The 26,422-nt window shown below is 51.1% G+C and overlaps 12 protein-coding genes across 12 annotated transcripts; 9 read left to right on the top strand and 3 right to left on the bottom strand.

Annotated features, from left to right (window-relative positions):
• Positions 1-98: 98 nt before the first annotated feature.
• Positions 99-1,121, top strand: BO88DRAFT_396116 (SDR family oxidoreductase; the record flags this gene model as incomplete). Its single annotated transcript, XM_025705221.1, has 4 exons — positions 99-171; positions 231-317; positions 369-524; positions 579-1,121. Exons 1-4 carry the CDS (start codon positions 136-138, stop codon positions 1,119-1,121), a joined length of 822 nt encoding a protein of 273 aa, XP_025558790.1. The 5' UTR covers positions 99-135.
• Positions 1,122-1,620: 499 nt separating this feature from the next.
• On the top strand, positions 1,621-4,188 carry BO88DRAFT_396114 (uncharacterized protein). The gene is made up of 8 exons (XM_025705220.1): positions 1,621-1,704; positions 1,756-1,838; positions 1,888-2,546; positions 2,596-2,728; positions 2,781-2,984; positions 3,077-3,232; positions 3,290-3,464; positions 3,569-4,188. The coding sequence occupies exons 1-8, from the start codon at positions 1,636-1,638 to the stop codon at positions 4,055-4,057; spliced, it is 1,968 nt and encodes a 655-aa protein (XP_025558789.1). The 5' UTR covers positions 1,621-1,635; the 3' UTR covers positions 4,058-4,188.
• Positions 4,189-6,506: 2,318 nt separating this feature from the next.
• Positions 6,507-8,722, top strand: BO88DRAFT_149594 (MFS multidrug transporter). Its single transcript, XM_025701509.1, has one exon. It carries the CDS (start codon positions 6,873-6,875, stop codon positions 8,499-8,501), a length of 1,629 nt encoding a protein of 542 aa, XP_025558788.1. The 5' UTR covers positions 6,507-6,872; the 3' UTR covers positions 8,502-8,722.
• A 1,283-nt stretch (positions 8,723-10,005) lies between these two features.
• Positions 10,006-10,292, top strand: BO88DRAFT_457506 (uncharacterized protein; the record flags this gene model as incomplete). Its single annotated transcript, XM_025710994.1, has 2 exons — positions 10,006-10,080; positions 10,131-10,292. 2 exons carry the CDS (start codon positions 10,006-10,008, stop codon positions 10,290-10,292), a joined length of 237 nt encoding a protein of 78 aa, XP_025558787.1.
• Positions 10,293-11,170: 878 nt separating this feature from the next.
• Positions 11,171-13,097, top strand: BO88DRAFT_438294 (cytochrome P450). The gene is made up of 4 exons (XM_025709664.1): positions 11,171-11,483; positions 11,567-12,200; positions 12,253-12,575; positions 12,628-13,097. Exons 1-4 carry the CDS (start codon positions 11,265-11,267, stop codon positions 13,000-13,002), a joined length of 1,551 nt encoding a protein of 516 aa, XP_025558786.1. The 5' UTR covers positions 11,171-11,264; the 3' UTR covers positions 13,003-13,097.
• Positions 13,098-13,446: 349 nt separating this feature from the next.
• BO88DRAFT_373216 (putative C6 transcription factor) lies at positions 13,447-15,848 on the top strand. The gene is made up of 4 exons (XM_025704265.1): positions 13,447-13,614; positions 13,681-13,803; positions 13,865-14,606; positions 14,656-15,848. Exons 1-4 carry the CDS (start codon positions 13,457-13,459, stop codon positions 15,808-15,810), a joined length of 2,178 nt encoding a protein of 725 aa, XP_025558785.1. The 5' UTR covers positions 13,447-13,456; the 3' UTR covers positions 15,811-15,848.
• Positions 15,849-15,910: 62 nt separating this feature from the next.
• Positions 15,911-16,914, bottom strand: BO88DRAFT_446563 (DUF1445 domain protein; the record flags this gene model as incomplete). The annotated part of the gene is made up of 2 exons (XM_025710299.1): positions 15,911-16,072; positions 16,168-16,914. The coding sequence occupies 2 exons, from the start codon at positions 16,912-16,914 to the stop codon at positions 15,911-15,913; spliced, it is 909 nt and encodes a 302-aa protein (XP_025558784.1).
• A 478-nt stretch (positions 16,915-17,392) lies between these two features.
• On the top strand, positions 17,393-19,097 carry BO88DRAFT_396099 (allantoate permease family MFS transporter; the record flags this gene model as incomplete). The annotated part of the gene is made up of 4 exons (XM_025705219.1): positions 17,393-17,644; positions 17,703-18,126; positions 18,194-18,596; positions 18,666-19,097. The coding sequence occupies exons 1-4, from the start codon at positions 17,431-17,433 to the stop codon at positions 19,095-19,097; spliced, it is 1,473 nt and encodes a 490-aa protein (XP_025558783.1). The 5' UTR covers positions 17,393-17,430.
• Positions 19,098-19,100: 3 nt separating this feature from the next.
• Positions 19,101-20,433, bottom strand: BO88DRAFT_373208 (aromatic alcohol reductase). Its single transcript, XM_025704264.1, has 3 exons — positions 20,196-20,433; positions 19,729-20,139; positions 19,101-19,641 (listed from the first exon to the last, which is right to left on the bottom strand). Exons 1-3 carry the CDS (start codon positions 20,229-20,231, stop codon positions 19,186-19,188), a joined length of 903 nt encoding a protein of 300 aa, XP_025558782.1. The 5' UTR covers positions 20,232-20,433; the 3' UTR covers positions 19,101-19,185.
• Positions 20,434-20,804: 371 nt separating this feature from the next.
• On the top strand, positions 20,805-23,080 carry BO88DRAFT_373203 (fungal specific transcription factor domain-containing protein). Its single transcript, XM_025704263.1, has 3 exons — positions 20,805-20,952; positions 21,006-21,844; positions 21,909-23,080. Exons 2-3 carry the CDS (start codon positions 21,251-21,253, stop codon positions 22,929-22,931), a joined length of 1,617 nt encoding a protein of 538 aa, XP_025558781.1. The 5' UTR covers positions 20,805-20,952; positions 21,006-21,250; the 3' UTR covers positions 22,932-23,080.
• A 197-nt stretch (positions 23,081-23,277) lies between these two features.
• On the top strand, positions 23,278-24,090 carry BO88DRAFT_490991 (uncharacterized protein). Its single transcript, XM_025712823.1, has 2 exons — positions 23,278-23,657; positions 23,709-24,090. Exon 1 carries the CDS (start codon positions 23,401-23,403, stop codon positions 23,641-23,643), a length of 243 nt encoding a protein of 80 aa, XP_025558780.1. The 5' UTR covers positions 23,278-23,400; the 3' UTR covers positions 23,644-23,657; positions 23,709-24,090.
• A 43-nt stretch (positions 24,091-24,133) lies between these two features.
• On the bottom strand, positions 24,134-25,306 carry BO88DRAFT_490990 (gelsolin family protein; the record flags this gene model as incomplete). Its single annotated transcript, XM_025712822.1, has 1 exon — positions 24,134-25,306. The coding sequence occupies one exon, from the start codon at positions 25,304-25,306 to the stop codon at positions 24,134-24,136; it is 1,173 nt and encodes a 390-aa protein (XP_025558779.1).
• Positions 25,307-26,422: the final 1,116 nt, after the last annotated feature.

The following is a 26,422-nucleotide window of genomic DNA, read 5'->3' as shown; positions in this document are numbered from 1 at the left end:
CTTCGGAAAGGCATTACCCGTCAACCCCACCAAATACGACTGGTCCCCGTGCAGATATATAATAAGACCTCAATACTGGCTGTAACATCTCTGGGAACGAAATTGTGATCATTTATCTTGATTGATCACGCTATAATGGAGTCGTACCTGAAAGGCCGCACGGCTGTTATCGTGAGTCCTCCATTCCGAGTCGATTTCCCGTCCATTGCTAAATATGCTATCCTTCCAAGACCGGCGCCTCCATGGGCATCGGTGAAGCTGTTGCTATGACCCTAGCGGAGAAGGGAATGAATGTCGCTCTATTGGCAAGAAGCGGGGTATGTATCCCAATAATGTTGGTCCCGCAGGACATTCTGACTCGAAATCAGCCCAAGCTAGAAGCTGTGAAGGCTCGAATTGAAAACAAATGCCCCAATATCAAGGTTCGCGCCTACAGCGTTGACATCCAAAGCCACGCGGAGGTCAACGCGGCTGTGAAACTTATCGTTTCCGCGTTAGGAGACATCGAGGTTCTGATCAATAATGTAAGCTTGCTTTCGGGATTCGAGATAATGGATGAAAACTGACCCTCGCCAAAGGCTGGGCTCGCTCTTGGTGCACCGGGGAGATTTTGGGAGCTACCGATTGAGATGGTAGAGCAAATGAATGGCACCAACATCACTGGAGTGATGTACATGACTCACAGCGTTTTGAACTATAGTATGTGGCCCAGAAAACGCGGCACTATCATAAACGTCTCGTCGGTTACCGGGCTTGAATGTCCTCCTTTTGATGGGGAAGCTGTATATCACGCAAACAAAGCCTGTCTTGAGGCATTTACCAACAGTTTGCGGATGGAAACGGCTGGATCTAACATTCGTGTGTCAGTCCTTCGGCCAGGCTGTGTGGTTAGTCACTTTCATCTTCAGCGCGTTAAATATGATCAAAACGCGATGGATGAATTTTTCTATGGTTACGAACCGCTGGTACCAGAGGATCTGGCTGAGGCGGTATGGTATATGGTCAGCTGTCCTGAGAGGACTACAATCAAAGCGCTTGACTGTGTTCCGACCGCGCAGAGAGCCCTTACTCGGTTTGACCGGGGATGGAATGCACGGAACGACGGAGACAATCAAGCATAAAAGACATGAGATTGGTTATGGTAGTACACATATATCTAATAATTATGGTCATTTCCATTACTATTTGGGCGGAAAGTGGACCAGCCTGGGGCTAGGGTACAAAAGGTATATCTGGTCTAGAAGGAACAATGCCCTACTGGTTATTCAACCCGAAAGAAGTCATAGGGAGCAGCTATTGCATGGTAGTACTAGTACTTCCCACGTACGGAATTAAGCAGTAACAATTTAGGCCCCTTTTCGCCACGAACTAATGTTCCCTTCTCTTCCGCATTGGCTATAGTCAGCTTCGAGGAAACCCATGACGTATCTAGGATTGGAACGTGGGTTAGATAGTACTAGTTCATCGGACTGCCATGATATTTAGGGGTACAGGATCTTAACTTTAACTGAGCGGGCCCCATTCTTGCTGCTGACAAACCACCCCGCTCAGGGTCCACAGTCTCAGGGTCGTCCATTTTCAATCAATCCTTTCATGCACATCGACACAATACCCCATCATCTGGCTGCTTTGAATATGCCAGCTACACAAAAGAGGCAGCGTGTCTCCATTGCTTGTGTACCGTGTAGGAAGAAGAAACGTCGGGTGAGTCTGAATACATATGACAGCTGATTGCGACCCTGACCCAGTATGTAGTGTGATGGGAAGAAGCCCATTTGCCAAGTCTGCGAAAGAGAAGATCGCGAATGCGGATACACATATCATCTTGAGAAGCGAAAGTTGGTGGTACGGAAACTCTGGCTAGACTCATCGCTGAAAAGACCCCAGGCCTCCTACCAAGTGCTACATACATGCACTGCATTCCAGGATTGCTTTCCTAGAACACCAACTTGCAACAACCCGCAATGGTGCAGAACAAGGTAGGTTTCTGACCGTGGGTTTAGGCAATGACGAGGAAGCTTTGTTACCGCCTAGTGTAGAGCCTGCATCACAAGGCGTTTCGGGCTTCAGGCGAGATTTCCGACTTTCAGGGGCGTACGGACTGTTCTGCTCTAGTGAGCTTGACAAACAACGGCGAAGCTCTAGCGGGGTGAGCATCTTGGAACATGTGGATTCACAGTCAGTAGAGCCGTTGTTACTTCATCCAGATGCACAAAGCCAGCTTCTAGACGATTTTTGGACCTGGAGAAATACTTGGCCAGTCCTAGTCCATGAGCCTCTATTCCAGAGAGACTTAGCCAACGGTGGGGTCAAAGTTTATGCCACCCCAACCTTATTGTCAACAATACTAGCCTTCAGCTCCCAGTATACCAGTGATGCACAGCTCAGTATCTGGAGAACATCAGGCGAGGCTCTTGCTAAACATGCAAAAAGCGAAATACTCGCGCAAATAGAATACCCCAATCTGTCCCTTGTCCTGGCAGCAGCTATTATCGCTCTAAGGGAGTTAGCAGTTGATAATCTGGCATCTGCTTCGCAGTATATAGGTAAGCTTATCATATAACCTCTTTGTTTGATTGCTCACACAACTTTCAGGGATCGCCCTTCGACATTCTTTGACTCTTGGACTTCATGTCGAGACTTCTAAAATGGATGACTCGATACAAGGCGTGCAAGAGGTTCAAGAAGCCAAGTCACTTGCATGGTGGAGTGTCTGGCTCCTGGAAAAGTATAATTCATCTACGAGGCTTTATCCGAACACATGGCTCATACTGTGATAGACACATAGCGCAAATCCTCGGGCAGCCAAGCGGTCTACACGATGGTGACATGCGTCCAGGACCAGTCCCCATCCTCCCGAGTGTCGAATATCGCCTATGGCCGACTTCAGACATGACAGACCAGAAACTGGCGTTTTCCAGTATGTCAAATCTTCAATATGCGTGTAAACTATTGCGCATGGTATTACCTGTGCTGGACGAAATGTGAGTGGCTACTGCGAAAATTGGCAGTGTGCACGGATCTGCCTGGCCATTCTCAGACAGCCCTATTTGAGTAATTGTACTGACGATGAAAGTCATGCACTGGCATCTCCTCTCAGCATACACGAAAAGGAAGAGAGAGTTACGCAGACTCATGTCGCCATGTCCGAATTCTACAATAACTTGCCGAGTCATCTCAGACTCCCTGCCACCGGTACGAAGCAGTTGAGCCCACCTGTTTACCAGTTCAAGTATTATGATCCGAAGATACCGCAATTCTAGCTGCTGAGGAGCTAATGCGTGTCTAGCTTGCTATATCACACTTTGAAGATCATGCTTCATCGTCCGTTTATCAATGCGGTCCCGTCAATGCATGATTTGGAAGAACTCAAGCGCCCGCAAATGGTACATATCCAGTCATCAACCTTTTCAGCTATTCGCATAACATCTATTGTAAATGCGTATAGAAACTTCTATCCATTGGTAACCTCCACTTGACGAAATACCTCCACCGCCCTGTTTTCGTCTTCGTGATATGCCTATTAGCCCAGAATGAACTCTAATCTGGAATATTGAACTGTATTTAGGAAACCCTGTCCCCACTCGCTGTCTATAGCTTGGCAACTTCGTCTCTCATGCATCTTTCAAATGGAAACTCGGCGGATGCCACTCTGTCGCAACGGACAACGCAACTTTACCGTCTGAACCTCCGTTTCCTTGGCCAAATGAGCTCAACGAGCAATAGCAGCTCTCGCGCAATCAAGGCTCTTAAATCCTTAGAATGTGACGGGGATGCATCAATCCAATTGAATACCACGAAACCATCCGTGCGTGACCGCGGAGCAGAATGTGATGGTTCCGTTTCCGCGGGGCAAAGAGGAACGCCAACCACAGCACTGGAATCGATGAACAATTTCAACCACTTAGACTTCATAGAGAATGCTTTCGATTGGTTACAGCTGCCTCTGAATGACCAACTCATCTTTGATGATGTTATCGAGAGCTCTTTGTGGGAGGAGGTATGTGAAAGCTATGACCCCATGGGCGGCATACCGCCTCTCCACGGAAACCTATAGGTAGGGCGTCGGTCAAAACATTATGGTTGTGCTGGATCTTCTGGGATAACTCTTTGCAGGTGGAGAATTGGACAAGACAAGGCTTGGCTTTGTTCATTCTCTGGAAAGCAAAGGCCCGTTTTTCCCGTGAATACTAAATCTACTCCGTTGAACTTTCACCTTAATGGGGCAGGTCTAAAAGCGGTCTGGCCCTTAAGACTTACTAGACCCCGTCAATTTGTTCTGCAATGGCGACCGAGTACTTTAATCGATCACGCGCAGGTCCCTTCACGAGGCTAGGCCAGTCTGTAACCCCGTAATGGCATCTTAACCATTCAACCGTCGCTGCAGATTACAAAGGGGTTGTTTCGGCCTGTCTAGATTATGGGATCGATATGACAAGTGGGCAATGGACGTGTCATGGGGTGTCCGAACAGAGCGGCATTCGAGTCACGATAAGAGGGGTGGGAGGGAGTGGATTTGGATTGCGATCTAGATCAACCTGTGAAAGACGATGATTAGCACCCGGCATTTGACTTTTTGAAAGGCTGGCTGAAGGTCAGATTGCGGGTCCGGCATACTCTAACCGATCTCCCGTGTGTGGGGCGTAGGAGACCAGGGATTTCGGTTTAATCTTGGTTTTGATGGGCGAGAATTGGATTTCAACTCATGTTGAGGCTATGGACCAAACGATACGGCTAAATCGGAAGACAGCGTGGGGAATCAGCAAGGGGCGAGATTTGTAGAGTCATGCAGAATGTAGATATGGAGCGAGATGGCAGATGGACTGGGGTTTTTCCCTTCCAAATGGGGAATGTTTCGGCGCCCCCGGATACGGGAGGCAACACTTGCCGAGTGCGCAAGGGCGTGATCCTTTTCTTTGCTTTCATTTGCTTTCCCTCTTCATTCCTGTCTCATTCCTCCCCATTTCTCCCTTCATGCCTGCGGACACTACCAGGTTGCATTCCAGAAATGTAACGTCTTGCTCACTTCATGCAAGCAAGGCCAATTGAATTGCACGAATGGCACAAGTTCCACGGATAACCACGAGGGATCAGTCCGGTACTCCGTATCAACAATGCTTTGATGCCTGGCTCGTTATCGTGAGAATGCCCGGCCGACGGTATGGGCCTTTTCATGGTCAAGCTACTCTAGATTACTTCAGTCCATCTGCATTTGCCTCTCCCTAGGTTTTACTTCCGTCGGCGTCCGTGGTACCAGGTTATGTGATACTGAACATTTGACACTCCTAGTCGGGTGTTCGATTCATCCTTCCTGCCATCTCTGCGCCATCACTAATCTTAGGTTACATTCCGTAAGAGAAAACCGTTGCAGCAGCCCTGCCGATGCCGGACCGACATGTTTTCGGCTCGGTCAACACTTCGGCAATCCCGGCATCGTGTTTATCGTGCTACCAAATGCATCACCTCATGAATGTAGTGATAACGCCAAGAAAGTGTCGGAAAGGCAGAGTCATTGACCTGTCAAGGGACGTCGTGAATACTTTAATGAACACTATTGGGTGCTGACACCCTTCTCGCAGGCTACACGTCGCCTTGCTGTTCGATTGTCAATGACACTCCCTCGGTCTCTTTTCCGGCAGCCACGCGATGACGGAAATGCGCTGTTACCGGTCCCCATCCTCCGAAGTAAGGGATAGGCGGCAATAACTAGGATGTACTCTACATAATGTCCACGGTAAGGAGTCTTGAGTGTAGATTGTCTAGAAACAGCCCCCAGGAATGTGGCGGTGCACAATTTCGAACGGGCAATGTTCTAGAGCAAGTGGTGCCATTTACTCGCCCCATGAAGTGATACTATGCTGTCTACACCAGGCATTACCAGTCTCTACGTTGAACATGCCCATCGAGTTCAATCATGGCCAGTTCATGTCAGGCGATAGGCCGCTTTGCCTGTCCATGGATGGCCATACTGCAGGGTTACATGTTGAGAGAACGTGGATATCCCCATGCAAACCGGATTTGTCAAGGGTTTTGCCTCTGGAATGGCGTCATGGTTGGTGGTTGAAGATGGGATGGACCAAACAACGTTCACGGTTTAGGATGCGGTCGGTGGCCGGACTACCGCTTTGGGTACCCCGATAGGCGCTTGAGCCGCTGATTGGCGCAACAACCCAATGTCTCTATCAAAAGTATTTGAGGGCTTGGGGAATGAATTACTCATGGGGTTATGCCGACGATGGTGTGTATCTTGGGCTCATTTGTCATAGAAATTGCCAAATTCTTGCTTTCTTCTTTCAAGGGCGGGGCTCTGCAGGCGTTGGGTACAAGGCGCAGTGCATTGTGTCACTTGAAAGTGCCATGTGCGGCTAACCCTCATCGACGCAGGAATGGTGGAGAGAAGAAATGAAAGTTAATCCAGAGCGTTCCAGGCATTTTCATTGATCGTCCCAGCCGTGACCCCACGGCGATCGATCGCTGTCGGAGCTGCACCCTCCCCACGCTTCCTGCTACACACTACAATCGTTTCCTCGGATACTCCGATGTTCATGACGTCTTGCCACCATTGCTTTTCCTAGAGCGGTGCAATCGAGCACCCTCCGCTCCAATGTTGCTCTGCAGGGCTAAACTATGTGATCTCACTATATAAGACGCTCGCGTTGTTCCTGGTGTGGCCTTCTCCATCCATACCAAACCCACCCATCTTCCAATTCCTTGTACTCGCCCGGCCGTCTGGTCTGCTGGCACAAGACCATACTGCCGCTTGACCGTTCAATTGGCCTCACCGTCTCGGTCATTACCTTGTGAAACATAAATTTCATGAATCCCACAACGGCTGTGTTTCTTTGGATCCCCTAAGAAACAATTTTCTCATTATGGACACAAAAGAACTATTAGAAAAGCCTTCAGGAAAGGAGGGCGCCCTCAGCCCCACGCGCCAACCTGAGAATATGCATGCAGAGCATGCCACCCAGCCAGATGATGATAGTGAAATCCAAGGGAAGTTTCACGGCCCCGTGAAACGAGAACTTACCGAAGACGACTGCTACGAGAAGCTGGGCTTCTGTTTCCCCTGGTACAAGAAATGGACAATCCTTACGGTGATCTTCGTCGTGCAAATGTCAATGAATTTCAACAGCAGTACATATTCCAACGCCGTCCCTCAACTCTCAGAGCACTTCAATATCAGTGAACAGGCGGCCCGGGTAGGCCAAATGATCTTTCTAGTCACATATGCTTTCGGCTGTGAACTTTGGGCACCATGGAGTGAGGAGTATGGCCGGTGGCCAATAATGCAACTCAGTCTACTGTTCGTGAATATCTGGCAGATACCGTGTGCTCTTGCTCCTAACTTTGCAACGATGGTTGTCTGTCGCGGCCTTGGTGGTATTAGCTCAGCAGGCGGTTCTGTCACTCTCGGAATGACGGCTGACATGTGGGAGCCTGATGATCAGGGCTTTGCTGTCGCTTACGTGGTCTTGTCCTCCGTGGGAGGCACCACCATTGGACCGATATTTGGCGGCATGATGCAGCAGTGGTTGAGCTGGCGGTGGAACTTCTGGATCCAGCTTATCTTTGGCGGTGCCACTCAGCTCCTGCACTTTTTCCTTGTCTGTGAGACTCGGTCGACGATCCTTCTTGACCGAGAGGCCAAACGCCGACGACAAACTGGCGAGGATCCTAACGTGTATGGACCGAACGAGTTGAAGCCCTCGCGACTCAACATCAAGGAGGTCCTACACGTTTGGCGCCGACCCTTCGAAATGTTCCTCTGTGAACCTATTGTGCTCTTTCTATCTTTGCTCTCCGGTTTCTCCGATGCGCTCATCTTCACCTGCATTGAGTCTTTCTCTTTGGTCTTCGCGCAATGGGGGTTCAATGCCGTCCAAATCGGTCTGTGCTTCGTTGCCATTGTGATCGGCTACCTGTTTGCCTACGGTATCTTCCTACCCGATATCTACCGTCAACGCCTGGTGCGACGCCGGGAGGGAAATGCCTCTCGATACGCTGAGCGACGCCTTCTACTTCTGCTCTTCATTGCGCCTCTTGAAACGATTGGACTGTTTGGATTCGCCTGGACCTCAATGGGCCCCGAATACACCCACTGGATCGTACCGTTAGTATTCGTGTTCCTGATCGCTATTGCCAATTACGGCATCTACATGGCGACCATCGACTACATGGTTGCCGCGTACGGAGAATACTCTGCGTCTGCGACGGGAGGCAATGGGTTCGCGCGAGATCTGCTCGCTGGACTCTCAGCCATGTATGCAACACCCATGTACACCAATATCGGTGGCCGATTCCATCTGCAATGGGCGAGCACTATTCTTGGCTGCTTGTCCGTCCTAGTCACAGTCCCCATCTACATTTTCTATTGGAAAGGACCTGAGATCCGGGCCCGGAGCAAGTTCGCCCAGACTTTGGAAGCCGATCGGCAGCGGCACGCAGCCGTCCGTCGGTCCAGTCAGGTCACCATTTCGCGCAAGACATCCATGGCCTAAGCGCCTGGTTTGCGGTAAAGGTATATGAGGTAGCGATCTGACGGAATTTCCTCTTTAGGCTGGCCCGAATGATGCCATGATTGACGGTTAAGATCCGCATGTATGCATAGATACCCGTTTTGCTGTTTTCTTTTTCTGCTCGATTTGCTGTCCTACTAGGACCTCGAGCTACGTGTACTTCAATGTATGTGGAATAAAACAAGGTTCACTTATCTGCACAGTTTTGTCGATCTTTCGGCTGTAGTTCCTGCCGGTGTTGGTGGGCTTAGTGCTTATTCAGACCAATAGCCATAGTATAGTTTAGGCATCCAGGATGGAATATGCCCCCTCCCCTAGAACTCTCCATATTTAGGAGCAGTCGAGAGATGTACATGGATAACGTATGGCATGATAGGTGGGGAAAGGTAGACAGGCCTGGATGTATGTATGAGAGGCTAATGATTGATTATCCAAGCAAGCAGGTCGGTCGTACCCTGTGGTAGCCGAAACATCAGGTAGATCAGCCGAGGATCTGTCCCTTCTTCGGTGGTCAGACAGCTTTCCAATGGGGGAACGGGAAAGGTACTCTCACTTGAAATATGGCTATTTGCGTGTTAGTGTCGTTTATGAAGTGCAAGACCAAGTCTTAGTGAGTTTATATATACTGCTCGTGTGCTGGAATAAAGAGTATGACCCTCGTTGGCAAAGGACATTAGATGACAAGCATCACCTGCCATTCGACATATGACATTATGGTTTAGGGACATGAATTATGCGCACCAAACTCTTTCAGCTATACTCGGATGTCCAGTTAAAATGTCGAATCGCTGGATTTTGCACTCTACAGCAGGGAGCTGAGAGAAGAACATTCCTGTTGTGGTAGCGATCATCGCCAATTCCGCAAAGTGTAAGTAGAGCGGGAGCTGGGAGATAGCATCATGGCCCATCTGATTCGATATTGTAGTATTTGTCCTGACCATTTTCATCACACTGAAGATGTGATTCAAAGCTGAGAGATGTAAGATCACGATGATCCCCGCTGCTTTTGGCATACTCGTAGGGTAGTGGTGAGCTGAAAGATGCCGTTTTCTGCGAACCCGTGTGAACAGGCGGCCCATGCGTAGATGATATGGGCCAATGACACTACATATTTCGTTACCCCGGGTTCATGTGGTAGATTCCCCTCCTGTTTGTTCATTATCGGTCTACAGTGATTTGTAGTTCTGCAGATAATACGATCAGATCTAGATTGGATGCTGCAAGGTGTCTATAAATACAGGTATGTTCACACCATGTTCCTGAGTGGAGTACCGCACACATCAACTCCTTTCCTTCTCTTAAAATCAATCAAACAACCAGTGCAGGATATACATTTAGTTCTCATTTAATTCCCATCACCATGCAATGGTACACAGGCTACGGCAATAGAACCATGGGAAAGTGGGCGATTCTCATCAACCATGAGCGTTTGTACTGGTTCTATGGCGATGGGGGAAGTGCGGATGGCTACGGAGAGAGACACTACATGCGTCTCGACTATTTGGGATACATTTCGACTTGGTCTCGCGATTATCATGTGTACCATGACAAGTGGGATCAAGTAGGTTCTCACTTCATCTTGTATCAGTGTGATTAAGCTAATCGATGCAGGCCCTCCCCTCTCACACCATGAAGAACGGAAACAGCTGGGCGTTCTCCGAAGAAGATATCAAGGCGTACGGAGATATCATCGAACAGAATGCTGGAGGCGCTTATTTTGCGCCGAACCCTTACTATCATCCCGGCGCACCTCGGCGGCCACGTCGGCCTTGAATAACAGACTGTGAAAAAGGCATGGACGTTTCAGGATGGTGGATGATGCAGGAGTGCAGAGATGAATTATGAAAAAAGAAGTCTCTAAGTGTCGTTTTCTTTTCGCTTCGACTCCTCTTTCTGTTCCTCATGCCTTCCCGTTTAGGTCTTTGGTAGGACTGCTTGTCTATGAACAGATAGGGTAGACCCCGGATATAGATAGTTCACTAAGCAGACCCTGAGTAGAATATGACAACTCAGATTGAGAACATTCCTTACAGCTGAGGTATATCAAAGCATCAGTGCTTTGAATCTTAATGGTACTACTAAGTAGTACTACTACTTGTATCTTTGTGTACTAAATTGTCTGTATTAAGCTACTGTGAAGTACGTACTACTAAAGTGCAGGAATATACTTTGGGGTATGGATCCTCAAACGTGCTGGGCGCAACTATATATATATCTTGTCGATGTCGATATGGTCGCAGAGATGGTACCGACGCACTTACGTAACAATAGACTGCGCTCGATGTTAATACTGAACTCTGCAACCTATCTTTATCCTATCATTCCGAGCCAGCGAAGGCGAAGATCATCATCTCTCAGCTGCAGGAGACAACAACTACCGGGGGGAGGGTTCCGCGGCCAACCGCAGTGCGGAAGGACATTCCGAAATGCCGCACTGGGGGCATCAGTGGAAAGCCAATGTCGGGCCGCCGATTGCCAAAGATTGGAGCGGTAGTGCGGGGAAAGAGAAAGGTAAAGTGCGCCCAGACTACCAGACTGGACCAGCCAAAGCTTGGACATGTTGCTCGGTCGGAACTGGAGCCGTAGGAATGACGGCGGGTGGCTGTCTCCAGGTATCGTATCCACCATCACCAGCCGAGGACAGCTGCATTCTGCATTGCGGTCAGCATACTTATAAAGGGTTCGCGTCGCTCGCATTCTTCCCAAAATCTGAGAAATCCATATCACATCGTCTACACCACCATCATGGCTATTCAGACGATCCTTATCGCCGCTGCGGCGGTGGTCTACTTCCTGGTGCGCTACATGAACCGCACCGATGTGCCCAAGATTAAGGGCATCCCCGAAATCCCCGGTGTGCCCCTCTTTGGCAATCTCCTCCAGCTGGGCACTCAACATGCCATCGTCGCCCGGAAATGGGCCAAGTCATTTGGCCCTGTGTTCCAAGTCCGCATGGGTAACAAGGTAAGTGAAATATGCGATCGGAGATCTAATTAATTTCAACGGTTCCTGTTCCTGACCCGCCCTTTTTGTTTGCTTCTGTCCAGCGCGTCGTCTTCGCCAACAGCTTCGACTCTGTCCGCCAGCTCTGGATCAAAGACCAGTCTGCCCTAATCTCCCGTCCCACCTTCCACACCTTCCACAGCGTCGTATCCACCTCGCAGGGCTTCACAATCGGTACCTCGCCCTGGGATGAATCCTGCAAGCGTCGTCGCAAGGCCGCCGCGACCGCCCTGAACCGTCCCGCCGTGCAATCCTACATGCCGATTATCGACCTTGAATGCACCGCCAGTATTAAGGAATTGTTCAAGGACAGCCAGAACGGCGCCCGCGATATCAATCCCAAGGCTTACTTCCAGCGTTTCGCCCTCAACACCAGTCTTACTCTCAACTACGGTTTCCGTATCGAGGGCAATGTGAACGATGAGCTGCTGCACGAGATCGTTAATGTCGAGCGTGGTGTCGCCAACTTCCGCAGTACCAGCAACAACTGGCAGGACTACATTCCTCTTCTTCGTATCTTCCCCAAGCAGAACCGCGAGGCACAGGAGTTCCGTGGGCGTCGCGACAAGTATCTGAGCTATCTGCTGGAGATTCTCAAGGACCGTATTGCCAAGGGCACCGACAAGCCATGCATCACGGGTAACATTCTGAAGGACCCTGAGGCCAAGTTGAATGAAGGTGAATAGCCCCACTGTTTCCCCCAACTAGGGTATCTGTTAACACCTACCAGCCGAGATCAAATCCATCTGCGTCACTATGGTGTCTGCCGGACTGGACACTGTCCCCGGTAACCTGGTCATGGGCATCGCTTATCTGGCATCCGAGGATGGCCAGCGGATCCAGCAGAAGGCCTACGATGAGATTATGAAGGTCTACCCCAACGGAGAGGCCTGGGAGAAGTGTCTGGTGGAGGAGAAGGTTCCCTACGTGAGCGCGCTGGTCCGCGAAACCCTTCGCTTCTGGACGGTTATTCCCATCTGCCTGCCCCGCGAGAGCACCAAGGATATTGAGTACAACGGCGCGACTATCCCTGCCGGAACGACCTTCTTCATGGTGAGTCTGGCCACTACCTTCTCCATCACTTCGTGATTGCTAACCCCATCAGAACGCCTGGGCCGCCGACTACGACGAAGACCACTTCAAGATGCCAGAAAAGTTCATTCCCGAGCGGTATCTGGATGTTGGCGAGGGTTCGGGCACGCCGCACTATGGCTACGGCGCTGGTTCGCGCATGTGTGCCGGCTCTCATCTGGCCAACCGCGAGCTCTATACGGCTTACATTCGGTTGATCACCGCGTTCACCATGCACCCGTCCCGCGATCTGGCCGATCGGCCTATCCTGGATGCGCTGGAGTGCAATGAAATCCCCACGGGATTGACGACGGAGCCCAAGCCATTCAAGGTGGGCTTTACGCCGAGAGATCCGGTGAAGCTGCAGCAGTGGATTGCGGAAAGTGATGAGCGGACTAAGGATTTGTAAAAGGTTCTGTAGTTGACGATTTTTTATGATTCGGGATGTATATACATAGTAGAATGCTGCCTTGACCTGTTACCTATCTATCTCTTGATCTATCGATCCATCTATCTACAAACTTTCTCCGTGGCATTAGAATCCCACCTGCAAGGGGTGACACGGTGCAACTCTGTACGAAGTGACGCGTAGCGAGCAAAGCAACCCATTGAACCCACCTTCAGCCGAGGAACTGCATCTTGTCCCACTGTAGCCCGTCGGCCATCATCTCCATTGACGAATAACAGCCCGAGAGATTCTCGTGCTAAAGCAATGGCTGCGAACTAGAATGCGGAACCCCGCCGTGGTGGCCGATCGGCGCTCCTTCACCGCCGCCCATCCAATGATGCATCGCTGGATTCGCTGCCTCTCAGCATCGTTCCTCCATCTTTTCGACTCTGCATTCTTGCTTCCCTTCTAAGACATGTCGTCGTTGTCCTCTGGATACCTACCCACCAGGCCCTCCCACAACATGGACAGCCATCCCCTCGAGTCGTGGGAGCGACCCCCAGACGACGATCTTGGCGATCGGAACGAGGCCCGACCGCGCAAACGCCGTCGCAAATACATCGCCAAAGCTTGGTACTGCTGCTCCCCCTTAGCTACTACTCGGATGTATTCCTCGATCGCATCTAACACACTCTCTAGCAATGAATGCAAGCGCCGCAAAATCAAATGTAATGGGCAGTCGCCCTGTCAGCGATGCGGTCGCCAGCGCATCGAATGCGTGTACGAGACGCCGCCGCGACCAGAGAGCAGCGCAGAGAACCAGTACGATAGTCCTCTTCTCTGGAAATGTATAAACAAAAGAAACAGGATTAACATGAACCAGTGAAACTCGCGACCGTCTTCTCACTCAGATGACAGCCATGCAAGAGCAAATCACCTCTCTCACCACAGCCGTCCACGCCTTGACGCAGAATACCCTCGTCTCAACAGCAACAGCACTGCCGCGGTCGGACGTAGCAGCTCAGCGACCCTTCCGGCGGCACTCCTCCATCAAAGAGAAAGAATCTGTCTTTCAAGGCCCAACCACCTCCGCGTACAGTCTGGACCTAGCGAAATCCAGCCTTCAGCGTCGCGGAATCGTCGAAGAACATCCCGATGTCGCGGATGCTGAAGACGGCTATGTTGACGGCGACGAGGGCGATACGGCCCCTTCTCAGGTGATCCCCATGGCTGTCGCTGCGTCGCCGCCACGCACGCGCCATTATCCGTCCGGTGATCCCCTGTGGACCATCGGGAAGAGTGAAGCGTTGCGGCTGTGTCGCGTGTACGAGGAAGAAATGGGAATTATGTACCCTGTGCTAGAGCTACCGCAGCTCCTGCACCAGGTCGAGTTGTTGTATGGGGCGGAGTCGTGGCCCCGGGTACCCGTTGCTCAGGGAAACGAAGAGCAGCTGGATAGAACCGCTGTGCATATTCTGCGCCTGGTGTTTGCTTGTGCGCTTACAGCCGAGGCAGCGGGAAGCAGTGCCCTGGCGCTGAGCTTGTTCGAGAGTGTCCGAGAAGTGGCGGATAACTTTGTCTGGGGAGTAGCGGGGATCAAGAACATCATCTTCTTGACGTTGGTGGTGAGTACACCCATGCCCTATATTCAGAAATATATCTGAATTGTTGTAGGCCATCTTCTACTTTCAAATCGACGAAGAAACCCTCGCCTGGCGCACCATCGGCATCGTCGAGCGCATGTGTCTCGAACGAGGCCTTCACCGCCGCGAAACTCTCAACCAGCCCTCCATAATCAAGGCCGGCAAAGACCGCGTCCTCCGACTCTTCTGGTCGATATACATTCTCGACATCCGCTGGAGCTTCGGCACAGGCATGCCCTTCTCCCTTGAGGACAGCGACATTGACCCGTGGCTACCTGAACCGGAGGAAAAGACGCCCTACCTGCGTGTCATGATTCGGTATAGTCGGATTGCAGCGAAAGTTTGGAAGTTTATTTCAGCATTCAACAACACCAATGAGATCAAGAAAGAGGAGATGAATTATCTGGATTGGCAAGTCCAGCGATGGACGGCAGACATTCCTCCCGTTTTGAACATTGACTCGGATAACGTCCAGGAGGAGGAGCCACGGAGCTTGCGTCGCTTGCGATCTCTGCTGTATCTGAGGGCGAATCAATTGCGCATGCTGATCCATCGTCCTGTGTTGCACTCGGCGGCACATATCGCCAAGTACCCTGCGGAGTCGCAGACCGTGGTAGAGTTAGCCGAGAAGTCTATCCGATTCATCACCAATTTGAATGAGACGACGGACATCTATCGCTTGCAGCAGGTGACATTCAATTGGTTTCTGGTGTCTGCTGTCGCGGTGGTGTTTCTCGCTGTCACGCAGGCCCCTACTCATTTTAGCACCACTTGCAAGGAAGAGTTCTACATGGCCCTGGAGCTGATCAAGGGCTTTTCGACGCGGTCGTATATCTCGCAGCGGCTGTGGAAGTCGATTCGAAGCTTAAGGAAGCTGGGTCCACAGCTAATGCATCGGCCGGTGCAGAGTCAACCGGAGCCCGAGTGGCGAGGAGGCGCTGCAGTGCCAGCGGAGACAGGGGACCTTGGCAACGTGGTGGAGGTCGCACCGAGCCAGTCAACAGGCACACAGGAGCAGTCACCGCTGGACGGGGCGCAGATGACGCGCGAGCTAACGGAGTGGTTCGAAGCGGTGGGCAATCTCGAGACGCAGATTATGGGCATGGCGCCCGAGGGTTTTGATGCCGGGTGGCAGCGATATGACTATGGGGAGGAGTTGTCGAGTATGATGAAGGATTGTTTTTAGTCCATCTCCCAATGTGTAGCATTATTCTAGTATCCAAGACGCTATTCGCTTTAAAAGAGGTGTTTCTATAGTGTATGTCTTTCGTGTATATCTAGTACCATCACATCTTTGCTCGGAAAGCCGCAATTCCCCCCTTCAACGTCTCCAGATCCTCCACCACCCAATCCGTTACCAGCATGTGCCCCGGCTCATGCGCAAATACCAACCCATCAATCTTCTCCCCGGCCGCCTCGACCGCCATCTGTGGCGTCACTCCACACGCCTAACCATGATCCCGCATTAGCATACTCCACATACACTTCATCAAACGCAAGGGGGTAAACAAAAAGGAAGAATCAGAAAGTATATCTTGCATACCCAAAAGACAGGCACCTCCCCCTCCCCAAACTCAACCTTATCCCCAAAATCCGGATCGTGAATATCCCGAATGCCCAAGCGCTTCACCGCATCCCAACCCCAAGCAATCGGCTCCCCGTGCGTGGCCAGATACGGGCGCGTGATGTCCCGCACCCGCTCGACCTGTGATTCGTGGTATGGGCGCATCGACACGGTGCATGTTGCGTTGGTGAAGATCCCGGCAGGCGCGAGAGGCAGCGTGGTGCGGTACATTGGCACGAGGGTGTTGGTTATTTGGTGTCGTGGGGTTAGAGGCGGGGTTGCATTGCAGAGGGCGGCTTCAAAGCTGTATGAGCAGCCTAGGAGGAAGGCTGTGTAGTTTTCTGAACTTTGTTGGTCTTCATCATCATTCGTGGACCAGAGATCCAGTAAGTCGCGTTTGTTGGCCGCGATGCATTTGCCGTGCGTGTACACTCGGTATGCAGGACAGTCGGTGCGGATGTCAAAGTCGCTGTTACGGATGCATGGCGTTGGGGAGATTTTGTGCGGGTTTCCCGGGATGCTGCTGATTCCTAACAGTGGGCAGGCTACGGGGTTGCGGAGGCAGAGGTTATGGAAGTCCTGGCTGTATTTCTCGGGCAGAATGAGAAGGTTGGCTTGCAGGTTCTCCCCGGAGTAGCCGGCTGTGTTGGTGATGGTGTTTTGGCGAGCCAGAAATCGGGTTTTCTGGCTGCTTAGGGTTTCCGGTGTCTGGGTTATGATGGTCATTTGGGTTGCTGCATGAATTTTTGTCATATGTACCTACCGTGCAGTAACTTCGACATTGAGTTAGCATATATAAATCAATAACCTCTCGACCGATAGACCTGATAGCCTATCAATTGTTCTGTATCTACCCCATACTCCTCGTGTCTCTATCGGCAGGTGGGCTCCGATATCCGGGGATAAACGTGTTGGTGCTCCACCAGGGTGATAAGCGTTGGTCGCTCTAGTCCGCAGTTTCACCAATGAGCAGCTGCCAGATGATATCCTCCCGGGCAATCTTAACTTTGCTTATCAGTCCATCGGCCCGATGGGTGACCCTGTGGAGCGTAATGCTACTCGCCCCTCACGATAGATAGCTTCCCGGTTTAATGGCCGTGTTATCGATCCGTTGCCGCCTTCAGGTGCTACCCTGAAGCCCTGGTCCATGGTTCTTAACCCCAGATCTTCCGCTTTTGACTCTTTCATCATCTTCCCTCTTCCCCCACTTTCTTCTGGGATTCACAGCTCACTTCATCCATCATGACTACCGATCAGATGGATCCTGTTGTTGAGCGCAAGTCGCTCGAGAAGCCATTCGAGCAGGCGTCTCCTGAGGAGACGGCCATTGGCGACATTGACGATGTTGTGCTCGACCCAGCGAAGGAGAAGAAGCTTCTCATGAAGCTCGACATGGCCTTTGTGCCCATCATCATGTTGACCTACCTGTCGTGTTTCCTTGACCGCAGTAATATCGGTGAATATCCCCCAATGCATATTCCCCACGTTGGTGCAGCTCGCTGATGATCATCCAGGTAATGTAAAGGTAGCTGGCATGCCTGAAGACATCCACGCCTCCGACAGCGAGTACTCCACCGCAGTGTCTATCTTCTATGCCACCTACGTGCTCTTGGAAGCACCATGGGCGGTAGCAATGAAGAAGCTCACGCCACGGAATATCCTGACCGGTCTATGCATCATCTGGTCTATCACCACCGTGTTCACGGGATTCATTCACAATGTTGCCTCGCTCTACGCAACACGGTTGATCCTCGGAGGCTGCGAAGCCGGCCTCTTCCCGTGTCTGAACCTGTACTTGACAATGGTATACCGTCGAGAAGAACAGGCAAAGCGCGTCTCATACCTGATGAGCTGCGCCGCCATCTCCGGTGCCGTGGGCGGTCTGCTAGCCTACGCATTGCTGCACATGGACGGTATAGGCGGCAAAGCCGGCTGGAGGTATGCTCATATCCCCTTCCACATGATCCCCAGCAATCCCTATTCCCAATGCTAATGAGAGGTTAAGATGGGTCTACATCATCGAAGGACTCTTCAGTCTAATCTGCGCCGTCCTAATCTGGTTCGGTCTCCCCAACGACCCCAGCAACGCGTACTTCCTCACCGAAGAAGAGAAATACATGATGCGCGTGCGCAACGAACAACGCCGCAAGTACATGGGCAGTGAGCACTTCAGCTGGGAGGAGATGCGCATTGCTCTGCGTGATCCCAAGCTCATGTTCTCGGCCCTCACCCAGTTCTGTCAGGATATTCTTCTCTATGGGTTTAGTACCTTCCTACCAACTATCTTGGGGAGTCTGGGGTACAATAGTCTTATGAGTAATGTCCTCACGGTACCGGTGTATATTTGGGCTGCGATTGTGTTTATTGCTGTTGCGTTTTGCGCGGATCGCTTTGGGAGGTTTTCTATCGTATGTATTTTCTTTTCCACTTACCATCAGTTTGCTATGACGTGAGAGGTGTGCTAACATCATGCACAGTTCATCCTAGTCACCAACATCTTCGGCATAGTCGGCTACATCCTCCTCCTGACTGTCTCCAGCGACCCCGTAAAATACTTTGCGACATACCTCTGCGGTGTGGCTGTCTACACTGGCGTCGGACTGAACGTCGCCTGGTTGAACGTTAACGTGGCGCCGCAGTACCGGCGTGCACTTGCCATCGGTCTGCAGCAGACGGTAGGCAACTGTGCCGGTATCGTAGCGGGCCAGGTATACCGCACATCGCCATATGTACTGGGGAATGCATTCTCCCTTGGTGCATTGGTGGTATCGCAGATAATTGTCGCGCTTCATGCAATGTACCTGAGACGCGAGAATAAGATGAAAGAGGACATACTGGCGGGTGAGAAGGAAGACACGCGACGAGTGAAGACAGGTGATGGCGAGGTGGAGTTCAGATACCATACTTAATATCTCTATTTATTTAATCAAAGATTTATTGCTCGTTCCAAGTACTTGGTCCTGCTACAGAACAACAAGGAACGGTAGCCATGACATCCTAATTAACAAGCGACCCCACAACCTCATCAAAATTCTCCTTCTCAAGCCCCAATCTCTCATTCCACGATCCCCCGGCCACCCGTGACCAATCTCCATAAGGCCCATCCGGGAACCTCGCCCACCCAGCCGCCAAGAGTAAAACTCGCACGGCAGTAAAGTCCCCAGCCTTGAGCCGCTCGGTACTTTCTTCGATAACCGGCTTCAAGGCAACATCAGTGACCTTCCAGTCCTTGCCGGTGGCTTTCTCCAGAGCACCGAGAATCTGCTTCTGAGTGGTGGTGAATGACTCGACGTAGACGTATTGGTTCTGGGTAACCTCCGGGTTCTGCAAAACGGCAACGAGAGCACGGCCGATTTGAGCGAGGGTGCTCACTGACGCTGTGTTGGTGCCGTCGTCGTAGATGGTTGCTTCGTGGGATTGGAGGTTGAAGCCTAGAAAGCCGTTTTTGACACCCTATTGTGGTACCGTCTTAGCATTCCTTCTTGAATGGGACGTAGCAAAGAATAGGTCCTATATGTGTGTGCCGTAGATACAACTTACCGAATCGAAGAATGGACCAGTGATGACCGCAGTCCAAGTTAGCCGGTCCTCTCTCCCCTTGAGATAATCGACATTGGCTTTCTTGCCGTCGAGAAGCGGTGCGAGAGCCCGGACCCGATCATCGGCGGTGTTGTTGCCGAATTCGCTGGGGATGAACCGTTTCACTCCTGCATCGACGGCAGCGTCGATGAGTTTCTGCTGGAATGAAAGACCTGCATTGCCTACGATGCTGATCACGGCATCTTGGCCCTTGAACGCGGAGACGAGCGAGTCGTGGCTGTAGTCTGATTTGATGACTTGGAGGCCGTCGGGGAAGGTGCTGGTAGATGACTCTCTGGTGAGTGCGGTGATGTTGAAGGCTTTGGATGAGAGGAAGGCTTTTAGGACGTGGGAGCCGAGGTTTCCTCCGGCCTGGGAGAGCTGATGTTATTATTGAAGGGCAGTGAGGATTGTCTGAATTCACTTACTCCGACGATTACCACGTTCTTTAGTGGGGAGGCCATCTTGCTGGGATAATTGATTACGAGGCTTTGCGGTCTTTAAGTTGTTGGTAGTATTGCAATATCCCACTGTACTGTTCTGCAGATATTGGAAAACTGTGGTGTTCATCCAGCACTTATATACATAATCTTGCTCATTGGGATTGGTAATCACGTAAGTGATGCCTTCTGGAAAGTGTTTCCTAAATGTGCTTAGCCATAGGTACCTGGATATCACGCCATCTCCATCATCCCGGAATTGACCCCGGTTTACAAATCGGCAGTCAATTGACATGTATAGTTCCGAGGGTCGAGTGCCTTCTGTTCCGGATCGTCTAACGCTAAACCACTTTAGGCGTGAAAGTGCGATTGGTCGAGAAGGGGGCAGAATGACACAACTTACTAAAGTGCCGTGGTGGATTACGACTGCCAATTAGCACATAAGGCACAATGCACAAAGACAAATTCCGTCATTCATAAGCGTTTACCTAAGCCAGAAACACAACGTACCACATTATGCATTGTGCAGGTCCATTGCCACTCAACCTTATCCTTAGCATAATGTCAGTACCATTGCAATTCTTAAGCACCTGAGCTCATGAGTGGTCAGCTGCAAGCATCCTGTAACGGACATTGACGCGCCTCCTCATCCTTCCTTCTGCGTGCGTGAGGCCCTCATGGCTGTAATGGGGCAATATGAAACGCCAAGAACTGGCTCAATCAAGAAGAGCAGTCAAATCTCGAGGTATGTAGTCCTAATAACACCCTAAATATTCAAGCCACTAACATAGATTAAAGCGGGGTGCGCACGGTGTAAGCAGCGTGTAAGCTAGTCGGCGATTCTCAGGTCAACGTCAGAACACAAATTATCACAGCGAATCAAATGTGACGAAACTAGGCCTTTTTGCGTGGCTTGTTCTCGGAGAGGATATGACTGCCCGGGGTATCACAAGGATGTCAAATGGTCGGTTAAGCATGAAGCGAAAGGTCTGGCTTCACAAAAATTGGAACAATCAGTGTCCTCATCACAAAATGGACCTCTTATGAGTTGGTTCACTGAACCGGCAGAGAAGCTACGTCTTGCTTTACTGAGCGATCTGCAACCTTCGCTTGAGCGTAGCCAGTCCTCTACTAAGACCATTAAGCAATGCAAGACATCAGACCCATATGGTGAAAGTACGGAAGCGCCAAATCCTTCGACCACAGGCAGCGGTCCAGCATCCGACGCCGAAAGCACCCCGGGGAAACAACATGACGCTAGGATAGTATCACGACTAACTGATCTGTCTGCGAAGTTGCGAGCATATTATTTTTCTGACACATGCCGTATCCTTTCCGCTTATGATTCCCCAACGAATCCGCTGCGAGAATGGGTCGCAAGGCTCTCAACTGAGCACCCCTTGATCGATGCCTGCGTTCTATCCATATCGGCTGCCCATCTCTCGCAGCAACAGCGTGAGATGAGTAAACTGGCTGCAAGCCACTACACAGCAGCGCTTTCAAAACTTGCTGCTGAATTCTACGCTCTGGACAAACAGTCACCGTCAGACTCACACGATAAGGCTTTACTCTCCCGAAAGAACACCAGATCTACGACCGTCTTACTTTTTGGGATTACTATGATTGGAAAAACTTCAGTGTGTATATCTCTGCTGCGTTTCTGCTGCGGATATAACCCTCACCATTTCTAACCCTACCCAGTCATGCAATGATCCATCCTCGCTTGAAACCCAGGACCTCGAAGCGGCAAGGACTATTTTCAAGTCGTTATACTGCGAAAGCCACTCCGAGCCTTCCCCAGACCCCTGTTTGCTGGGACCAGATAACCCGCGTCCTCGACAATTCTTCGTCGGGGCTTTAGCTTACTGGGAAGCCTTGACATCTTTTGTTGTAGACAACAGCACAGACACGACAGACTACCTCCTACCCTTCTGCGACGACGAAAGCAACATGTCAATTATCCATCCCTGGAGCGGTATGTCTCCCAAACTCTTCATCTATCTGTCAAGGATCGGCTCTCTCGCCCGACAGGCGCACCATCTACGGCGGGCATCAAATTCTCCGCAACGGACACAAAAAGACCGACACGAACTTCTATCGCAAGGCAAGCATCTAGAAGAGTTAATATGCCAATACAGATTTCCCCGTCAGGATCAGTTCCAAAGCACAGGTGATTCATCTACTCCAATCCTCCATTTCCGGTTCCTAGCAAGAGCCTATGAACTATCAATTATGCTCGAGCTGTGTCGAACGTTTCCCGAGTTGCTGCGCCGGGACCAATGGGAGTTGAATCGCGATACTCAACGACAACATCTGAATACTCTGGCCATCACGATCCTCACGCTGATTGCCAAGCTGCCTGAAACATCTGGAACGAGGGCAATTCAAATGCCGATACTTGTGATAGCGGGGAGTACGCTTCAGTTTCAGCGACTTGAGGACATGGATGTTGACATGGACGTATCCACTGAAGGTGCGCCGGTGTCTACTCAGACACGTGGACAATTTGATATACAGTTTTGGCGATTATTTGTCGATTCTAGACTTGACAAGCTGGTGTCTTATATGGGCTTGGATACAGTGCGGCGGGCGTGTAGGATTGTGAGAGAAACTTGGGCTCGGGCGGACCGGTTCTTATTGAGTGGCTCATGGCAAGGTCAAGTTCCAGTTGTGCATTGGCTTGACGTGATGATCGATAATGGATTGGAGACTCTTATAGGATAGATTGTCGACAGATGTGGTACCTAATTTGACATCGGGGTATATGCCACTGGCTCAGGGAGAGACTTCCATCAAGCCCATGTCACTATTTCCATGAGGACATTGAAGATTCTCGGCTCCTCCTCTCATATCCGCCAGACTGTCAATTCCCCCATCTCAATGGCGAACTGAATGAATTACGACAGCCAAGAGATTTACTCAGGAAATATAATAGACAAATTTATCTTTGTTCCTTGGGGTTGCAAAGTTAAGGTTGTAGTGGGAGAAGGGGCAGTACTACGTCACGGCTCTTGGATGACGCCATGACTGACGACGCCTGTATTTATCCCTTGCCCTACCTACTTCGACGCCTGGGCCCTTTCACTTCAACAAACAGCCTGACAGACACAATCCCCTTTGAATCCATTCAAAGACCAATCTAAAATTACCTGTAATCATTGCATCCTACGAATAAACCTACAAGAATACTACGATGGGTCTCTGCATGTCCCTGATGGGCCGCAACCGGCGGAGATACCCCAGTATGGGCATGGGCGGTGGCTACGGCTACCCTCCCCCGCGCCCGCACTACGGTGGTGGCTGGGGCATGCCGATGCATTCCTACGGACGACCCCACGGTCCTCCTGGCGGTGGCTTTGGTGGTCGAAGAGGCGGAGGCTTTGGACCGCCTGGTGGGAGAGGAGGATTTGGTGGGGGAGGAAGAGGGAGATGGTAGATTTTGAAGATAAGGTATGTCAGCTGGTGATCTGTTGATTGGTATGTGCTAATATCTGAACGTAGGGCTGGAATGGCGTTAAGAGACACGAGGATGTATAAATGGGACTTTCTGGCGGGCGCACATCGGAGTTTGGAGTCAGCTGTTTGCATTTTGGACGTTATGGACATGTCGAAGCTGCCTAGACATGCTTCGTGTGAAAGATAACGATGGAGGGTTGGTTCAATTCACTGCCGTCAAGTCATCCTCGAGTCAACCGACAGTCCGCATCGATTAGAACACAATACACATGACATGGTCTTTACAATCCTGTGACATTTCAAATGGAACATTTGCGAAGGATCCAATGTACTGGACCGATGATGGTATATAATACCCTACCTAGACAATGAACTGTTTGGAACCTGCCGCTCCAGTAACCGTGTCTGGGTCATTGATGCCTGTCTCACACCATATACATAAATTACACAATTATGGCCTAAGCACATACCTAGGCCTCGATGGCTCTCATGAATGCTGGGCTCTCGTAGCCCTCCACGACCTTGGCGATCGGGATGTAGTGTGCCTCCGGGAGCTGGTTCTGCAGCTGACGGACGTAGTGTTGGGCAATCTTGAGCCACAGCGCTTTCTCACGCTGGCTGGCCTCGGATCCCTGCCAGACCCACAGCTGGCTGCCAACATCATAGAGGAAAATGTCGTTTCCAACCAAGTCGGACTTGCTGACACGCTGGCCATCTTTGACCAGGTCGAACGTGAGTGTGCCGGACGAGTCGCTCAGTCTAAAGAGCTTGCGTGACCGCACATCGCCGCCGTCGTCCGTGCGTTTAGCGAAACGCCCCGGTCGCGGAGCCTGGAATGTGGATGGGTCGGCCTCCTTGCCTCCCAGCAAGTCCACAATGACCCTGGAGCGCGATTCGAGCTGCGACAGAACCTCGACATCAATGTGCTTCGCAAGAGTCATGTCATTGACCACCTGCGCAGCTTTGGCCTTCTCCATGGGGCTGCAGTTCTTGCCCTGCCAGACCCAGATCTTATCACCCTTGTCCAGCACGAACACATCATTCTCGTCGAGGCTTTCCCAAGTGGGCTCCACCTCGTGCACAATAATCGAGCGACCTACAGAAGGATGCTTGAACACGCGAAGCAAGGTGAGGATCTCCTTGGGTGCTTCAGGCTCGACGTGGTGGAATCCAGACCGCACGCCGCCCGACCGGATGGAGATGTGCCGGAACAGTCCCAAGAATTCCTCGGATGGCTCCTGTTCGATCTCGCGATGCTGCGTCGCAGTGCCGTGCAGGAATTCATCCAGCTCGACCGTCTTGTAAGCGGCTGTACCGGCTTCATCCTGGGTGGTCTTACTGCCCAGCCAGAAGAAGATGTCATGACCCAGCTTGTCCCCCACCTTGTATGAGTGCAGCACGATGTAGCTATCTCCGTTGTAGAACTCGCCCGTCCGCTCCTTGGGCCATGGTATAACCTCGAAGTTCTCGATTCTCCATACGAACAGACCCGGTTCCTGGCCAATAGATCCGTTGTTCCAAGCGGGCTCGGTAGCGGCGGAGTTGTATTTGACACGGTGGTCAAGGTCGGAACCGATTAATTCCACATTGCTGTCCTTGATATCGTATTCTTTGGGGTGGACCAGTCCTTCGTGAGGGGGCATGCTGTCGGTGAGAAAAGTGGTAACTGATAATGGAGAATGGCTAATAAGATGTGTGTTGACTGTTGAGTTGAGGGCATGTCCTGCAGCTGCTGCTTCTGCGGGGTCCGGCAGAACCGGCGGGGGGTAGGGCAGGCGGTGAACTCAGGGGGGATCGCCGTCAGGCTTGCCTGATGTGGGGTGCTGAACCAGCCCCGACCTGTTGCCCCGTTGGGATGTCATCAACATTCCACAGGGTCATTTCTTGTTAATAGGACTTCCTTGGACATGCTATTGCTCGCGTGGTTGCTACTCCATACATCTACTGCTCTGGTTCAGCCAATGCGCTTTCCCCATCGATGACGGTCGTCCAACGTGAATACCCACTTATGGCCTGCAATACAACCTCCCACGCTCCCTAGGAGACGACGATGTTGTAGAAGTGTGCTCTGTTGCATCTGGAATTGACAGACTGAGCTGCACAAGTTTTTTAAACAGGTTATTGCACTTACGCCTCTAGCTCTTGCCACTGGCAGTGGCTCACTTGCTTACCATGACCTTACTATACTATACCCCAGCTTCAAGAGCTGGAGCATCAAGAGTATGCGTCTACTCCACATTAGTTGCCTGCGAGGGACATCTGTGACGCATCCATCTCTACGACAAGCAGCAGGGGAACTGAAACAACCATGAAGATTTTATTGAACTTTCTGCCTCTCGATCTGCAGATTTACTATCCCAGCCGTCTCTAACCACTAAAGCTGAGAGCACCACCAGCTGATGCTAATTTGATCTTGCCGCACTTTGAAACAGGCAGATGCACCGGGTATATCAGGCAGCCGATGAAGTACAGAAAAGCTCCGGGGGATCGTCTCAAACGCATAAAGTACCGTTGCTGTCTCCAGAATTTCCGCAATACACTGGTACGGAATGCCTTCTGCAGATCACTCGTCATCTGCTTGTCCCTTGCATCCGTTCCACTGCACTGGCCACGTAGAATATGGATCGGTCACTATCAGCTAATTGGAATGCTGCGCACGCATTCCTCCCTATACACCTGTTACCTTGGACTGGCTTCCTTCTACTTTCCTGGTCTTATAGAGATTTCCTTGCCTCAACACGGCGCTGTCCAATGAATAC

Source organism: Aspergillus vadensis, assembly GCF_003184925.1.
Source record: "Aspergillus vadensis CBS 113365 unplaced genomic scaffold BO88scaffold_27, whole genome shotgun sequence".
Taxonomy (NCBI): domain Eukaryota; kingdom Fungi; phylum Ascomycota; class Eurotiomycetes; order Eurotiales; family Aspergillaceae; genus Aspergillus; species Aspergillus vadensis.
This window is presented reverse-complemented; position numbering and strand designations above follow the sequence as displayed.

Coding starts and splice junctions, on each gene's coding strand:
- BO88DRAFT_396114 (XM_025705220.1), top strand. CDS start 1,636: ATGCCAGCTACACAAAAGAGGCAGCGTGTCTCCATTGCTTGTGTACCG. Junction 2,547..2,595: donor ATCTGCTTCGCAGTATATAG/GTAAGCTTATCA, acceptor CACAACTTTCAG/GGATCGCCCTTCGACATTCT. Junction 3,465..3,568: donor ATAGAAACTTCTATCCATTG/GTAACCTCCACT, acceptor AACTGTATTTAG/GAAACCCTGTCCCCACTCGC.
- BO88DRAFT_149594 (XM_025701509.1), top strand. CDS start 6,873: ATGGACACAAAAGAACTATTAGAAAAGCCTTCAGGAAAGGAGGGCGCC.
- BO88DRAFT_438294 (XM_025709664.1), top strand. CDS start 11,265: ATGGCTATTCAGACGATCCTTATCGCCGCTGCGGCGGTGGTCTACTTC. Junction 11,484..11,566: donor AAGTCCGCATGGGTAACAAG/GTAAGTGAAATA, acceptor GCTTCTGTCCAG/CGCGTCGTCTTCGCCAACAG. Junction 12,576..12,627: donor CCGGAACGACCTTCTTCATG/GTGAGTCTGGCC, acceptor TAACCCCATCAG/AACGCCTGGGCCGCCGACTA.
- BO88DRAFT_373216 (XM_025704265.1), top strand. CDS start 13,457: ATGTCGTCGTTGTCCTCTGGATACCTACCCACCAGGCCCTCCCACAAC. Junction 13,615..13,680: donor AAATACATCGCCAAAGCTTG/GTACTGCTGCTC, acceptor CACACTCTCTAG/CAATGAATGCAAGCGCCGCA. Junction 14,607..14,655: donor TCATCTTCTTGACGTTGGTG/GTGAGTACACCC, acceptor GAATTGTTGTAG/GCCATCTTCTACTTTCAAAT.
- BO88DRAFT_373208 (XM_025704264.1), bottom strand. CDS start 20,231: ATGGCCTCCCCACTAAAGAACGTGGTAATCGTCGGA. Junction 20,140..20,195: donor AGAACGTGGTAATCGTCGGA/GTAAGTGAATTC, acceptor CAGCTCTCCCAG/GCCGGAGGAAACCTCGGCTC. Junction 19,642..19,728: donor CTGGTCCATTCTTCGATTCG/GTAAGTTGTATC, acceptor GTACCACAATAG/GGTGTCAAAAACGGCTTTCT.
- BO88DRAFT_373203 (XM_025704263.1), top strand. CDS start 21,251: ATGAGTTGGTTCACTGAACCGGCAGAGAAGCTACGTCTTGCTTTACTG. Junction 21,845..21,908: donor CTATGATTGGAAAAACTTCA/GTGTGTATATCT, acceptor AACCCTACCCAG/TCATGCAATGATCCATCCTC.
- BO88DRAFT_490991 (XM_025712823.1), top strand. CDS start 23,401: ATGGGTCTCTGCATGTCCCTGATGGGCCGCAACCGGCGGAGATACCCC.